Source organism: Myotis brandtii, unplaced genomic scaffold (genome assembly GCF_000412655.1).
Source record: "Myotis brandtii unplaced genomic scaffold, ASM41265v1 scaffold23, whole genome shotgun sequence".
Lineage (NCBI taxonomy): Eukaryota > Metazoa > Chordata > Mammalia > Chiroptera > Vespertilionidae > Myotis > Myotis brandtii.
Window position 1 is genome coordinate 3,447,683 of NW_005358649.1, and position 17,410 is coordinate 3,465,092.

Genomic DNA, 17,410 nt, shown 5'->3' on the forward strand with positions numbered 1-17,410 from the left:
ACTTCTCTAAGAGATAGACGTATTTTTCATTTCATTGCCCTCTTTTAAAACAAAGAACGTTTACATTCTGAGGGCAGATGAACTATATCATATTATGAAAAACACTTTTCAAGTTAATTCAGTCGACAGCACCTACTGGCAGTCTTTACAGCCACAATCACTACTGGAGAGGGTGTTGGAGACCAAAGGAAGCAGGTGTCATGAGTCCACCCCTTGGAGAAAATGTAAACACACACACATACACTCACACACACACTCATGTAGACAACACAAAGAAATATCTGTGAGCATTACCTACAAAGGCACCACACATGTTGACACGGAGCTGTTCATGAATGAAATGACAACCCCCGGTTAGTTTGGAAAGAAACACACAACTGTGCACAGAAAAAGATAAGTCTCCTGATCATTTGTTTAAGGAAAGAATTAACAGTTCAGGGTAAGAAATGGCATTCTTTAATAGATATATATGGTGAATACAGCAATGTGAGCACATTGGGACACAGGAAATATTATGATTATCATTCTCCTTTTAAGGATTGGAGGAGATGGGGGGAGGCGGGGAGAGCTATTGTAAATGCAATGTATGTTTATATCACTGGGTCTGGAGTTGGAGTTTGGGATGGAGACTTGGGATGATGGTACAGGGAGAGGAATATGCGGACCATGCTATATCCCAAGGCTCCCCATCCACAGTCCACTCTATTAGTTCAGGATGGGGACTGCTGTCTTGGAAACTCATCTTATTCTTGCTTCTCTAACTTGAAGCTTCTCTCTTAGTCCCCATTTCCCTTCCTTCAAGGCCTAGTTCAAGTCCCATCTTTCCAATAAGCTTTCTCCAACTATTCTTCAGTTCAGTTATAACTTATACCATGTAATTTATCTCTTCATTGGAACAATACTAAACAAGTGCTCATTTGTCTTGTTTTCATCCTGATCAAGAGGTCCTAAAATTTCTGTGTATATTGATCTCACTGCCTCACACAGGGAAGGGTAAACCGTATCTGCCTCAGGCCTTCGAAGGGTTTCATCTAGGCTCAAGTGAGAGACAGAACTGGTGTTTGAAAATTTCTTCTTCTTTTTTAAGTTTAAAAAGGGAATTTACTGGCTTATAAAATTTGGAAAGTCTGAAGCTGCATGTAGCAAGGCTGGATCTAGGAATTCAAATGATATTATCAGGTCTCTGTCCACCTCATAATTATATGTTCTTTTGCTGGTGTTTGAAAATTTCAATCCAGTGTGTTAAGTGACAGAAGAGTTCAGTGAGAATTGACTTTCATAAAGAATTGGGGGTAGGAATAGGAAGAAGTCTTTTCATAACTGTGTGTGTGTGTGTGTGTGTGTGTGTGTGTGTGAGAGAGAGAGAGAGAGAGAGAGAGAGAGAGAGAGAGAGAGAACGAATGAACAATAGGCAGTTTGAAAGGGTGACTTAAAGACCAATAGACACAGAGAAAAATTCTCTCAACTTCCTTATTTGTTCAGTAAAAAGAAGAATAGGGAAAGGAAAAACAATAAAATGATAATTGAGCTTATTTCTCAGATTTTATCTAGACGACACATACTTTACTGTTTGGGTTTTTTTTTTTTAAGTAGAAGGTGTATAAAGGCTTATCTTAAAAAAAGCTAGATTATAATCCCTACTTCAGATTGAAATTATGTAAAGAAATTAAATGCAGGACTTAGAAGTATTTGCTGGAAGGATTTAAAATATTTCTGAATCTCCAGAAACAAAATCCAGCAGAGTTTTAAGTCAAATAAAAATTTAAACTGATCAAGCATCATGGATTTTAGACAGTTCATAAAAATCACACTGATCTCAGATATGAGTACATTGGACCCCAGAAATGGTATAAGGAGTTCACATCCATATATTACATGGCATCCTAACAGAACACTGACCTCATGGTACAGGTACAGACTACTAACTCTGTTAGTTCAGATATGAGCATATCATGGATATATCAGTCAACATAAGATAATAGTGCTGTTTACATGTGAAAGATTTCAAATTCAGCATGCAATAACATCCTATGTTTTCATAGTACAGTTATAACACATTTTTAAGCAAAGAGAATGGTGATTTCCTTGTCCAAGGACACTTGGTTAGGGAATGAGCATTATCTCCACTTCCAGGTCAATGTTTTCCATTCTACTACGTCAACTCTACCTCTTAGATTTTCAGATTTGGTTACATGGAAAGTGAGTTATAGATTATGAAAAGTGGCATTCATTTTTGGTTATATGAATATCACAGACACACAAAGGGTAGAGACGAGGGTATCTGAGAAATTTAGTATATAAATTTAGAGTAAAACTATCATGGCAGCTCTCTTTGAGGCTAAATAATTTTTAAAATAAGTGATATAAAGTCACCCAGGGAGAGTGTATCACAAAGATTCTGTTTTCATGTCACTGTCAGGGGTCCCTACAGAGAGAGGGTGGTGGTCTCGTCAACCGTAACCAACAAGGAACAGTCTTGTTAGAAGACCTGGTGCGGGTCACCAGTTCTGTAGGTGCAAAGCAACTGTAGTTTAAAAGTTAACCAACCCCTTAAAACTTTCACTAGTAAATCCCTACTACTTTTTAACAGTGAAGAAGAACCCAGTCTATGTTGATTTATAACATGATTTAAAATGCTACGTCAAAGTGTTGTGTGTGACTTAACCTAGAGAATGTTGACTCGCTGTAACTTCAAAAAAACTTAAAAAAATAAGAAGGTAATGTGTAGGTCAAAGGTCCACTTCACAGGGAACAAGGACTCCCATTAAACACCAGAGTCCCAGCCAACAGGAAAATGCTGGGACCTGCTGGGGCCTGTCGGTGCTTCCCAGGTCGTAGAGTGTTTCCCAGAACTCACTGCACACGCAGGAGGCCATCTATCCCTCGTGTATTGTCCAAGAAGCCCGTTTCTCTCCCTCCCTGGCCTCCTCGCCATGGGCTGTGTCCATCATCGGGTGCGATCTATGTGGCAGAAGTTCGCACAGCTCCCTGGGGAAAAGCCTCAGAAGGCCAGATGGGCTATTGAAGACCAACATTTCCCCCTTCCTTAATGAGAAGGATTTTAAATGACTAAGTTTTCTTTCTCACCCCAGTAACAGTTTCTATATTCTAAAGAGAATTTTTAACTTCGGGAAGAAAGACTGCAAAGCCTTTATGTTGATCTTTCTTGATCTATGTTTATATATTTTAAATAAAAAACTTATATAAACAATACTATTGGTATGAATCTCTGATCAATTATTGGTATAACGGGATTGCAAAAGATTTCCATATAATTTTCAGCACGTGTCATTTGAAATATCAGATGATGCTAAAAGAACTGAAAGGGAATATGACTTTTAAAAAAATCAACAAGAAAAAAAAATCCTAGAATGCAAGAAAAGACACAAACTAAAATATAGGTATGCGTGGCAGAACAATTGTGTACATCAGAGCTAGCTGCGATAATAACGCTTGCCTACCGTCATTTTACACCAGGAAGGGCAAATCTCAAATGCTCTGTCATAGCAGATTATGAAAAAGGGGTAGTATACATTTTCTTAAAACCCAATTATTTTGGAGTTTGGTATTGTCCCTTTTGAAAAATGCCATTTCTCTAGTTAATGAAAAACGTTAACAGTGCACTTTGCTAAGCAGTTTTTGAGGTTCTAAACGACTGGTAAACTGAAACACTTCATCTATCTGTTTGAAAAGCTATAGAGAGGCAGCCCACAGGAAGTGAGGGTGGGGTCCCTTATTAGGTTATTATTATTAGCTCGCTCCCTCTTCATAACGAACCCCAGAGAAGTGTGGCGCAGACTGCTGCGGAGTTATGTGCTCTCCCAAGCCCTGTTAGCCAGTCTCTGCCCTTAATTTACTGTCTCTCCTCACTGGTTTTGAACCCCGATCTCTTTAACAGAACGAACAACATTGTATACAAAGAGGGCGTTGGAATTTGTGTTCTTTTCTTCTCTAAGCAAGAGCAATAAAGCCTTAGGAAAATAAACAAAGTGGAGTTTCCAGAGGCCTCTGGTCCCCGACGTGTGCATCTGTGCAGTCCCTCCCATCCATCACGGCGAATCCTGACCCCTTCTTGGTGCAGAACGACAGAAATGTCCCGCACCATCACTGCTACTCTGGGGCAATAAAACACTCAGATGGACTTTCTCACCTCCACCCGATTCTGGGAGGGCACCAATCAGCTCCATTCCTCCTACCAGTATGGGCACAAGGGAAGATGGACTTGAATAACCCACAATAATGAACTAATCGGGATTTTTATTATGCTAACGTCCAAATTCATTTCTCCAAAGGAAGAGAACGAGAGTTCTTATGAATCTTAATTTCTGTCATTGTGTCAGAGGCCTCTCCACTTCCAACAACATTTGTAAATTTCAGACATGCTACTAGAAAGCGGAGATGAAATATGAGTAGAGACGGTCTCTACCTGCAAATGTCTAGAATCAACAGAACTAAGTTATTAGGGGAAACTGGGCTTGCTTCGAAGCGGAAGCTTAACCCTTAACCAGTTAGGTGACTTGACTTAATTTGAATTTTTTGTGTGTGATGTGTGTGTTGTATGTGTGTGAAAACCTTTTGCATTTCTTTACCTCAGACTGCTAAATGAAATTTCATTTTCTTCACATGACTGAACCTCTGTGGTGGAGGGAAGTGCAAGTCTATGTTGTGGGGGTAAATGGGTGGTGATACCAGCAAGAGGTCCAGGAGTTGCAGTTTTAAAAAATTATAACTAAAGCTTGATGCCAACTCAGATGCCTCTTTACATGAAAGGAGAATAAGCCTTGCTTGTGACAATCTGGGCAGATATTCTGTGAAACTGATCAATAAATCAAAGGCTGAAGCAGTTTCTCCTAAGTGGTTTTCCTGCCCTAGTACAAGCACGCACACACACACACACACACACACACACACACAGACTCGCACACGTGCACACACACACACCACCATCACCAACATCAATTGGTGCTTCATTCTCACTGTCAATGCCCTCTGATTGGCCAGCAGCATTGAAAACATTCTACACCATCAGTACAGCTGACCCCGGGGTCTCCAGGCATCTTTGGTCCATCCACACTCATCCATTCCGCTAACTCATATGCATAAGGTTTGTCAATGGTGTGTGAGGACCTCCACACACCATTTGACAACTTCTTCCAGAAACATGGAGGCTGACCCTGGGAGCAGGAAGATGTCAAAAACTAATAAAGATTTCTCTTTCTTGGGTGAACTCTACAGTTGTCTATAAACAAAAACATTTTGTCTTTCTCAGTTAAACTTAAGTTTCTGATCTTTTACTAAATGTACAAAAGAGATAAAGCAGAAAGAGGAATTTCCACCAATCTTGCAGCAAAGGTGAATGCCATTTCCCAGTCTCAGGTTTTACTTCATGAGCTTTTAGTATTAGTACATGATGAGATCGATATCAGTAAAAAATCACTGTTATTAATTAAAAATAACAGAGTTTGGAAAATTTTATAAAAATAATCTTAGGAATTATAGAAATTTTTGTATTTAAAACAAGGTGTATTGAAAAGACACTCTTACCTCAATAGACTCCTACAACAGGGCACACAAAATCATTTAATAATGGTGGATCTTTCTCATCATGTGTTTAATAATTAAGAAATACATATTAAACAGAAACTAATTATTTATCCAAATTTGTCCATAAGGAATCTATAATATATAATTATACACCATCACACTGGGCAGTTAAGTTTCAAGCTAATAGCATATTACCTAGCTTGATATGTGGACATCATGTTATGTCCAATAATCTAAAATTCAGTGAAGGGTCATTATAGAAATACCCATATGAAATATTAACTCAGTCACAGAAAATGAGTTCTAAAATCCCTCCAGAAATGCTACTCAACAAAGGGACACACAAAAACACAAAAAGGTTTCAATGCAATATCCAATAAGCCCAGACGCAATGAAGCCCATGGGTAGAAACGCAGTCCTCTATTCAATGCTACAAATGTCCTTATTTCTTTTTTTTTTAAATAATGAGTTTGTTTTTTTTCCTCCGTCACTGCTATTCTTCTCTCTATTCTAACACTATGATTATACTTTATGGCTGGGTAGTCCTCTTAGAACTGTTTCTGCTGCATATGCTTGAGGACAGAAAGATAAAAATGACTCCCAAGTGTAAGATTTCTCAAACTCTCAGGGGTGCAGGACGAGTTTCACCCTAATCCTTCCTGGCCTGACGTTCAGGAAATTACAATGGTCAAATATTACTCACAGAATGAAATGGAAAAAGAAAAGACACAGAGAGTCCAAGTCCCATCTCTTAAAAATTAAGATTTAATTTCATCAGCATAAGATTTACTAGCAACCAACTGGAAAAATGTCTAAACGCATACTTGAAATTTTCTGTAAGCTCATTTTGGACTGGTAATCAAGAGGCTGCAGATAGGTGCTCACACTTGGTTTGGTCTCCAGTTTCAAAACCAGAACCCAGGGGCTGGTCATTGGAAGCACTCTCTTGAAGATGCTCTAGTGGCTATCCATGTCTCTTGGACTTTGGTAGATCATTTTAGTCAACACATATCACACACTCTATTTCTAGAGCTGTAGTAATAAAAATAAAGAAAATGTAGTCCTTTTGCTTTTTTTAAAATTGATTTTAAGGAGAAGGGAGAGAGAGAGAGAAACACTGATGTGAGAGAGAAACATCAATTGGTTGCCTCCCACAAGTGCCTAGACCGAGGATCGAACCCACAACCTGAGTATGTGCCCTTACCAGGAATCAAACTGCCACCTTTTGGTGTACGGGACAATGCTCCAGTGTCTTGCGCCACACCAGCCAGGGTGAAAACTAAGCCCTTTTAGAAAAGTTGATGGCCACAGCAAGAGCCAGAGTTTTTAGCATATGTCACAAGAAGCAAGGGCAGAAAACTTGGAGTTCACAAAGAATTCTGGAGCTTTTTGAAAAGAAGCAGGGAGATCGTTCCGTCTAACCCAGGGGTGGGCAAACTTTTTGACTCGAGGGCCACAATGGGTTCTTAAACTGGACCGGAGGGCCGGAACAAAAGCATGGATGGAGTGTTTGTGTGAACTAATATAAATTCAAAGTAAACATCATTACATAAAAGGGTACGGTCTTTTTTCTTTTAGTTTTATTCATTTCAAACAGGCGGATCCGTCCCGCGGGCCGTAGTTTGCCCACAGCTGGTCTAACCCCTTGATGTTATAAATGTGCAAATTTAGGCCTGGAGAATAGGTGAGTGAAGAGCAAAAGTACAATCAGGTATCTTGCCTCTAAGCGCAATCCCCTTCCCAGCATCACCCACTCCTTCCACAGACCTTCAGATTCCACTGTAGTAAGTACCCACTGGCCTACAGGGTTTGCACAGGGCGCGTCAGTGTGTATACAGACCTTGCATCTGGTAGCTGTACGGTGCCTGTCCAGGCTGAGGGGTACCGAAGCTGGTGCCATAGCTGAGAAAGCCTGTCTGGCCAGGTGACTGAGACTGTGACAATCCACCTTCAGTCTTGATGCCTGCCCACAATGCACCTAAATCAGTTAGTGATAGCTTATCTATCTGTTCATTTCCACAAGCTGGTAAATATGCAAAAACACGCCCACAACGGTTTGTCTCAAATGCTTCCCAATATTATCTCAATAATCAAGTGTATATATATGCTTAGAGTGAAATACCCTAAACTATAACTTCAATTTAAAAAACTGGATTATTGCAGATTTGAATGCCTACTCACATTGTTCTTTCTTAGTGTTCTTCTGAATTCCATTTTCTATGAAATGGAACTCCAGTGATAGCACTTTTATACTTGTTTAATTGTTTTACAAAGTTTAAGATCATCTTTCTCCTCTATATTCAAGAAATGGTCATAACTAAACTTTAAAGTATTCCAAAAGTTGCCATGTTGATTAAAGTCAGAATCAAAATCCTCCCCCCCCCAAAAAAAAAAGTAATTAGATTCTCTAGCTTCATAGCATTTTCTTTCTTTACTCTTTTACCACAAGGATGTTTTTAGTACACACTTATTTTGAAGTCAGAGGAGGCAATTTTGGGTACAGAATAAGCCACACAAGGGAAAAACTTCCCAATATTCAGATCCTAGCAGGAAATAAGCACACAAAAAGCAGGATATTAAGAACTAAATCCTGTGGAACAGCAGAGTGACTTATAAACAAGTGAAGTTGCCCAGTAGTTCCCATTTTGTCCCTTGTAGTTTTAAGTATTTATTCAAATATATTTTTTAAGGTTGCTAATCAACTGACTTAATTTTTTATTAAGTTGTATACTTAAAAATATTTTTCAATTTTTCAATTATAGTTTTATAATATTATATTAATTTTAGGTATACAACCCAGTGAATAGACATTTACATAATTTATGAAGTGATCACCCCAATACATTGAGTACCCACCTGGCATCATAAGTACTTATTACAATTCAAATAGAATTGGTTCAAGTGTAGCCTAAAGTACACATTCTGTTTATTGTATTGTAATAGAAATAATGTATTTGTGACCTCCAAGTACTTCCTAAAGCCTCAGTTTGACATCCTAGTTTCAGGACTCGGGTCTGGCAGGATTGCTGTACAGGCTCAGCCCTGGATCCTAATTAAACACAGTCACGAAAGTTCCCAACTGTCCTTCATTCTCACAGAGGGAGGGGAGGAACATTTCTGCCAAGGGAATTCACATTTTTGAATAATTTCACTTTGCACTTCAGATAAATGATATCTCAAATCTTTGGGATTTAGAATACACAGTAGCCTCACTGTTTATTTCCATTTTAGGGGAATTGCATCAGGAGAATGAGGTTAGTAATTTTCCTGAGGCAGTTGAAGAATCTGACTCTTGGCTGAGAGAAAGCCTCCTCTAATTCCTGCAGTATCACTAAATAACCTCATAACGGCCATGACATTTAAGTCTTACCCTTAACGTTTTAAAAAAATGTGATTTTCTCTGTACAGGTAATCCTAACCAATGAATAACCCATAGGTATAAATAAACCCTAGATGGCTCTATGGTGTGATGGCTCTAGAACCTCCCGCTCTTCCCATATTGTCACAATAGGGATCGCCCCCCTCCTCTCTCCATCAAGGCTATAATGATCTGCTTCCAGTCTCTACCTGAGCCACCTCTGCTGTTAGCCTGGAGGGATAGGAATCTTTGTGTTAGAAACAGGTAAGGAAAAGCAGGAAGAGGTAGAAAAGGCCCATAGCCACACCTATCTCTGTAGCTTCTACCCACAAACTGGCAAATCCATCTCATTTATCAACTCCAAGCAGGTCTAGTGAAGACTAGTATGAGCTCTTCTTCCCCACTGATCTGTTGTTCTAACTATGAAAAGATTTGCCTATCTTTTCTTATAGGGTCTCAGTGAAAAGTCAGGGGGGCACAAATGCTTGGAGAACATATTTTAAGACCATTGGAACCTTGACTATCAGCAGTTAAAAACCCTGAACTATGTGCTCAAGCAATGGGGAGAGGGCTGCCATATTTCTTGATGCACTGACCCAAGGAAAAAACAGAATGCCTGGTCAGAAGCACTGGGGGCATCCCTTTGTAGTCAAGGCCCAAAAAGAGAAGAAAGAAGGTGATCAGGAAACTTCTAAGGACTGAGAATCCTTCCCAGAAGATTTATAAGCATGGAAGGCCCAGGGGTCAAAGCCTTTTCCAAGGAGCCTTGCTCTGACCTCCTCCCAGCCCTACCTGCCATATTAAACTTCCCATCCTTACTCTACTAGTTTCGATTCTAATCGCAGAAACTCTGCTCATCTCACCCACCAGGAACAACTGTTTCAGACAATAGGGACATCTGCTAATGGTTTAGAACTGGAGGAGGCCCTACACCACAGCCCCGATGGTGGCAATGGGCCCTACCATGACTGAATTGAATGGGACGGAGATGGTAAGAGGCAGCCCAAGCAGTACCAGGAATGGTACCTTCCCACCAACAGCGCTGACAGGTCTATAAAACGCTAGCATGGTCTATACTGGAAACGACACAAACTTCAAATAATCAGCTTACAATAAAATCTGAGAATATACACTGGGGAATCCTTAACTCACAGTATAGAACTAAAGCTACACAATTCAAATCATAGATCCTTTTAGCAAAAAAATAGTTAAAAAGTAAATTATAGATAAATTTGATTTGTAGCTAATATTATTTTGAGAAACCTTGAGTCAAAGTTATGGAAATGAAATACAATTCTAGGAAGTCCATTGTATGGCTGTTTTTTTAAAGTCTAGTTTAAAAACATTTAGCTAGATCACATTCAGTGTTGATAGTTTTGAAATAAAACTATAAAGGGTGAAGTCACATATAGATAATTTAGATTTCAATGTCTAGATATTTTATAAGAAATTTATATATGGTTGCCTTGGTTTGGGGTAAAGACAGAAAAATGAAAGAAATGAAGTAATTTACCTTCTAATTATTAATGAAATGCTTGAAAACATTTCTTTCAATATACTGCAGAAAAAATATTACAAAACAATAGCAGAAGCATAATTAGAATATTGATCACAAAATTTAACCCTTTGCAATAAGCACAGAATTACTTATTCTACCAGTTCTTCCCTCCAAAATTAAATACTTTTTCTTGATAAGGTTTTATGCATTTCTTCATAAAATGCCAATAATTCATACATTTCTATTCAAATGGGTTGCAATTTGTTTAAAATTAGAATTGCAATTCAACTGAAGAAAGGGTATTTTGAAATCCTACGATTCTGTAAAACTAAACTTGGGAGGTTTTGCCTGACTTATTTTTAAAGTACAGGTATTGACCCTGTAACAATGGAGCTAAATTACCTGGAGATACAGATAATCTGCGGGTAAGGAGGAACAAACGGGAGGTGAGCTTGAACCGCTTCCTGATTTGCCTCTTTAAAGCGCAGCCCGCGCCTAGCTGTGTAGCTCACTTTTCCTAACGGTGGATAAGGCTGCAATGTGATCACACTACCACCCTCGAGTTCAGAGCGAGGGTTTGTTGAATTCCGCTTGTACTTCCCTAATCGTAGCCAGGCATCTGATAAATAGGAAATGAATCTTTACCCCAAAAGACTTCATTCACAGACGTTTTATCGCAAATATGCACCCACATACTTTGCATTCCAGAGCCAAGCGCTCAAATGGCAAATGAAGAGGGGGCTATAAATAGAAGGAAATGAGAGCAAGAGGGCCTGTGACCCTCGCCATCTAGTTGCCACCTCTGACCTCAATATAAGCAGCCACCAGGTCTCACAATGTTCACTTGAAACGATCGCATTAGGAAGGTAGGCACAAAAGGTGACAGCGCTTTCTAAGGTGGCCCAAGATGACAGTCTTTCCGTGCCACTCAGGTATGCCCGCCTGAGAATGGCACCCCTAAATGGAAAACCGGACTTACTCACCATATGAGGAAATTCCGTATGGCTGTCCCGGCTGTGGGTAGGTGGCGTAGGCTGTGGCTTGCTGCATTCCTGTGGTGAACTGTGTTTGCCCATATGCAGCCATAGTTTGTGAGGAAGGGGTAGGGAGAATATGTGGGTATGCTCTGCTATTTGTCAGAAATGACAGAAAATGAAAGCCCATGCATTAGATGGAAACATGCAAGGAAACCGATTCACAAGCATTTCACAAATTTCAGTTAGACTATCTCTGCAAGTACAAGTTCAAATGTAAGATACAAAGTGCTGAGAGACCTCCGTCTCCACCAAGTGAGGCCCAAAACAAATTTGCATAAATACATTAAAGTCTCTATGAAATGCACTTGAGTTTAAATTAAGATGTAACGTGGGCACAGAACATGACTGGAAATAAGGTAAAAGGCTACTCAGAAAAGCTACTTATGGAGAGAAAATACATCTTACTTGGAAGGATAGATCTGTGGTGGGGAGAACTGGTGAGTGGGTCTTGGGCTGAAGCTGCTGCTCCCAATTGCTGAAAAAAAACAAGAAATGCACAACGATCAGAGCAAAAGACAAAATATGTATCTAGCAGGGATATAGTTTGAACTGTAGGTTGACCACAGAGACCTTTCTAACCTGTAGAAATAGAGCCAACCTAATAGAAAGTAAAACCATATTAAGACTCCTACAGGAACTGATGAAGTGGTTTTAAGTTTAAATAAACTCTTAGAAAACATAGTCACAATCTTCTAAAATACCTGCCAGCGTGCTGTGATGGGTTTTTTGGTGGCAGAATTTGAAGAGGACAAGGAGTCCTGGCTACTGTTTGGAACGGTGCTGAAAGGGGAGATGTGAAGTGGGATTGCAGGGCTGGGCAGGGCCCAGAAGGTCACCTGGCCTATTGTTTCTGCTCAACGGAACACACACCTGGGACTGGATTACCAAGAAACACAGTCTAATCTTCTCCCCAGTGAGCAGAAATAGGACAGGTCCTCATTTGCCTGCACTGATTTAGCAATATTTCTTAGCAAAAATGCATTCCTATAACTATCTTAAATCTCTCAAGTTGCAAGCTGAGCCTGTATTTCTTGGCTGCGGTGGATGTTCCTTTGCCTTCAGTTATAGGTGCTCAACTTCAGTGTCCAAGTAAAAAGCTGTGTGTGGGTTTTGTTTTGTTCTGTTTTGTTTTTTTTTCAAAGGGAGCATTCAAGCAGAATTTTGTTTCCAAAAAATCACATACATTTAATTCATTATGTCTCAGAAATGTACTAAATTCTTCTATCAAATGTTCTCTTACGTTCCTCTGAACAAAAGAAACACAAATCCATTTTTGCTAACAGCAGGCCTTAAAACGTTAGTTTTCAGCTTCTTTCGCTATACATAGGGCTATTTATCTATGTACATATATATCTATATACATTTTAATTACATACAGACAGACATATATAATACATATTATATATGCAATGTATATAATATATATAATGTAATGTGTATATATATAGTTTCCCTCAAACTCTCTCTATTCTCTGCCTGGCTAAAATGTATATCCTTTGATTCTTTGGGTAAATTATCACCAGATGTAATATGTTTATTTTCTTCTTCACTAATAATTCCTCTCTTCAGAGGTTCTATTATTTATTAACTGTAGTCTTCATTAAAACCCTTCTCAAGTTTTATTGTCCATGATGTCACATCAGTACATTTATGCCTCTCAATGTAATTTTCTAACTCGTGTTTGGGAGAACATTGGTGGCATTGAACTAGAATCTCGAAATCTATGACTACCCCTTTCCTTGGAAAGCCAGCAAGCCCAACCCAGTGACAACAGAATAGATCTGGACTGGCACCCCTCCTTCTAGCTGCCAGACTTCAACCCTGTGGCCGTCACTGTGGCCAAGATGGGGTCCACACTGAAGAAATGGCTGGCTGACCCACTGATGTCCCTCTGTCCTCAGGCACATGTTGAGCACTACTTTGTTCCAGGCATTGACTAGGTCAGTGATGGCGAACCTTTTGAGCTCGACGTGTCAGCATTTTGAAAAACCCTAACTTAACTCTGGTGCCGTGTCACATATAGAAATTTTTTTATATTTGCAACCATAGTAAAACAAAGACTTATACTTTTGATATTTATTTTATATATTTAAATGCCATTTAACAAAGAAAAATCAACCAAAAAAATGAGTTCGCGTGTCACCTCTGACACGCGTGTCATAGGTTCGCCATCACTGGACTAGGTGCTACAGGTGCAAAGCCAAGTTCTGCCTGTCACAGGCAGGGAGGGGGCACACAAATAGCCTTGGGAGGGTTAGTTCAATATTGCAGTTTAGAGAAGGGAGGGATTAGTGAGAGAACACCAGGACCACAAGGACTACCACTTGCCAAGGTCACCTGTGACTACAACCTTTTCTACTCCCGTTTTCTAAGCCTGAACAGAAGCCAAGGGCAAAGGAGATTTATCCCACAGAGTCTCTGCACAATCACAGTTACAGATAATTTTTTAAAAATAAGACTATTACCAAAAAAACTACACAAATGCCATCTGACGACAGAAATCCCTTTTTATTCTTTTCTAGCTCTATCCCTGTGTTTTTCAAATTGTGAGTCAGGACCCATAAAAAGATCATAAACTCAACTTTATAGGTTACACCCAGCAATGTTTTGTTTCAAACAGAATAATAAAATAGAAGATACCAGGGTTATTACACAGGGTATGAGAAGTTCTATGAGGCTCTGAATTAAACACATAGTCTATGTGTGTACACACGACAAAAGAGATTTGAGAGGCTGCAGTGTGTGGTAATTAAACACATATTCTGGAATCAGAATTTAATTTCAGCTCCGATTTAAGTTCCAACTCTTCTATGTGGTCTTAGTCAAGTGATTTGATTCCTCTCAGCCTTGATATGTTCTCATGTAAAATGATGGCAATAATACTACCAGTAGGAGTGTTGTGAGGACTAAATGAAATAATCAACATAAAGTGCATAATACAGTGTTTCTGTAATATGTTTACTTTCTCAGACACCCAGATAACCACTATCTTTGTCCCAAATTTGCCATTCCTTTTGTATTTTTACTTCCATTTAATGGACAGCATCACCTTCTGTTCAGCAAAATGCTTAAAAAGCAGGATTCTTTCCCCCATTTACATCTGGGGGTAGAAATGAAGTAACACATCCAAGTGACTAAATGAGAAAGTATTTCCGCCAGCCTGACTCTTTTCATCAAAACATACTATCTCTTGACAGCCTACATAGAGACTAGAAACCTCAAAATCATCTCATTTCCCCCCCTTCTATTTCATGACTCTCAAGTCACCCATCCCAAATCCAGAAATTGCCTGTTGAGTTTCCTGCATCCTCCATCCCTTCCCTCCCTTCCCAGTTCAGGTCGTCAGTATGTCTCACCTGGACAACCGCAACTGCCCCCTAGCTTCTGTCCCTGCGTCCCACCCATCACCCGCTGACTCCCACTACTGTCACTACAGTGATCTTTCTTTAATGGAAACTTCTTCATGATCATTCTCCAGCCTGCAGTCTGTCCACTGAGCTCACATTATCCCTAGGAAAAATTCCAAATCCTTGGCAGAGTACACGAAGAGCTGCAAGCTTCCACCCTCCCCTGGTTTAGTGTTCCATAGCCTCCCTGGATGTGAGGATGTCCCATCCGTGCCCTGAATTTTCATGTCATCTCAATTGCTCTTTATACCAGACCCTCTTCCTCACAATGCTCTTCTCTCCTCTCCTGACTAACACTCACCGCTCTGTTGGGACTAAAACATCATTGTCTCTTTAGGATAATGGCTGCCTTCTCTTTACTTTCTTAAAATGCTGTAAACAATGGCAATGCAGCACTCAACACATTGCCTCGCAGTCAGCATATATAGCCTATAGATGTTGGATTTCTCTGCTAACCATGAGTTTCTGGGACCAAGGACCACTTACTCTGTCTCAGCATCTGATGGGGCCTGGCATGTGGTAAGTAATCAATAAACAATATTTAGCCCACCTGGCATGGCTCAGTGGTTGAGCATCAACTATGAACCAGGTCAGGGCACATGCACAGGTTGTCGGCTTGATCCTAGTGTGGGGCGTACAGGAGGCAGCTGATCAATGATTCTCCCTCATCATGGATGTTTCTGTCTCTCTCTCCCTCTTCCTTCCTCTCTCTGCAATCAATAAAAATATATTTAAAAATAAAAAAAATAAACAATATGTGTTCAATGAGATTGTGAGATTTAGGTCATGAGCAAAGTAGATATTTTAAAAACCATAATGACTTGAAAAATGGTTAAATTTTTAAAAGTTATTTATAAACATGCACAATAAACTTAACTCATCTCTTTGGCAATAGAAACTGGACTAAATAGTATTCTTGTGAAGTAAATGTGAATAAGAACCTGCAATGCTGCCCAAGTGTCTTGTTACTACTTCCCTCACTACATGAACCGAAAATTATTGAATATCTAATGCTGTATCTTTTGGGTTTTCTCAAAATCCAAATCCCTGCCATCTCTGTGTGGTCTGAAGTCAAGCATCTTCCATCATAAGCCTCAAGTATCTTATCCCCTTAATTGCTTAAAACACCCTTTAAAACGGTGATCTACGAATTCAGATGAATTTTAATTTTATGGAACTAGAATAACCTAAACAAAAAAGAATGTTCACAGCTCATCTATGAAGATAACTAAAATGGTTATCTTTCCATCAGCAAACTCCATGCTCCACACGCTAAAGCCTTGGGAATTACGGACAACTAATACCTCTCTAGTTTAGCACAGTTGTTTCGTGTTACTTTCCATTCTTTTTCCTACTTCTAATGTATAAATTGAAGAAGCGCCCCAAATCTGATTGTAGGAAGGGAGAGGAGAACCCAAGATAAACAATATTCACAAGTTTGAGAATCCACTGAAGAGGTCAATAGAAATTTCAAAATTAGCAAGTTCTCAGTTCGCAGCTCCCATCTCGTTACTCAGCCAGTCAATCACATCCAAAGCCTAAAAGTATGTTTTGATTCTTCTCTTTCCCCCATACCCTTTTTCTTTATAAATTAAGTCAGCTCTGCCTTCAAAATATCTTCTAAATCTGGCAACTTCTCTTTTCCTGTTGACTACCACTGTCCCAATCGCCAACACTGTAGCCACCAGAGAATGGCAGGCAGGACATGGACACTCCCCCTGCCTCCCCTCCCTTCCCTCTCTCCTCCACTCCTTTTCCCTAACAGAATCCTGGCACATTTAATCCTGACTTGGTGGCTCTTCTACGAAGGATGTGGCCTAACACAGCCCTCTTTCTTTTGACCAGGGAAAGGCTAACAACCCTGCTTCCATTACTCTCTGCCCACTCTTGTCCCATAGAGCATTTTCCATACAATAAACAGTGATCTCTTAAAAACATAAATTAGATCATGTGACAACCACAACGTCCACCTCTCCATCTCCCAGCCCTGTTACCCTCCTATTACATTTGGATTGACCCAAACTAATTCCTTCACATCACTAAGATCTCTGCTCAGATGCCCTCTCCCTGGACTGGCCTTCCCTCTGAGACCATCTGTTCTTCACTGTATTCTTTGATCTGCTATTGTTTTCTTCATAGCACTTTTCATGATGTTCCTACACTATCACTTTCCTATTTACTGTCTGTCTCTCCCACAAGAATGGAAGCTCCCTGAGGGCAGGGACCTTATCTATTTTTTCACTGCTCTATGCCACTGTCTGGAACATTACCTGGCTTATAGTAGGTGCTCAATACGTAATTATTGAACAGAGGAATCAGACCCCAAAAGGTATATCTTTTCACAAAACATTTTTTTAAATTAAAATAAAAACATATTTGCCACACACGGTGACTTTTTTCCCCTCTAGAAGCATTTCTGTTTCTATTTCCAGGTTCCAATACCACCAGAAGTCAACTTTGTATGAGTAATATCATTGGCTGGCATTTTCTTTAACAAATTAATAACACATTTAGGCTTTATGGGAATGGCTGAAGCAGCAGGCAAGACATTTTGCAATCCCTTAAA

At 39.6% G+C, this 17,410-nt stretch overlaps 1 protein-coding gene across 14 annotated transcripts in view; it reads right to left on the reverse strand.

Moving 5' to 3' along the window:
• EYA1 (EYA transcriptional coactivator and phosphatase 1) overlaps positions 1–17,410 on the reverse strand; it is a 288,535-nt gene that overhangs the window by 100,856 nt on the left and 170,269 nt on the right. For 8 of the 14 annotated variants that reach the window (XM_014539831.1, XM_014539828.1, XM_014539838.1 and 5 more), the window contains 3 exons: positions 11,843–11,912; positions 11,384–11,529; positions 7,385–7,522 (listed from right to left, as the gene is read on the reverse strand). In XM_014539831.1, the coding sequence (XP_014395317.1) occupies positions 7,385–7,522; positions 11,384–11,529; positions 11,843–11,912 (354 nt within the window). The remainder of the gene's footprint in view (positions 1–7,384; positions 7,523–11,383; positions 11,530–11,842; positions 11,913–17,410) is intronic. The other 6 variants (XM_014539839.1, XM_014539840.1, XM_014539832.1 and 3 more) reach the window with 4 other exon arrangements.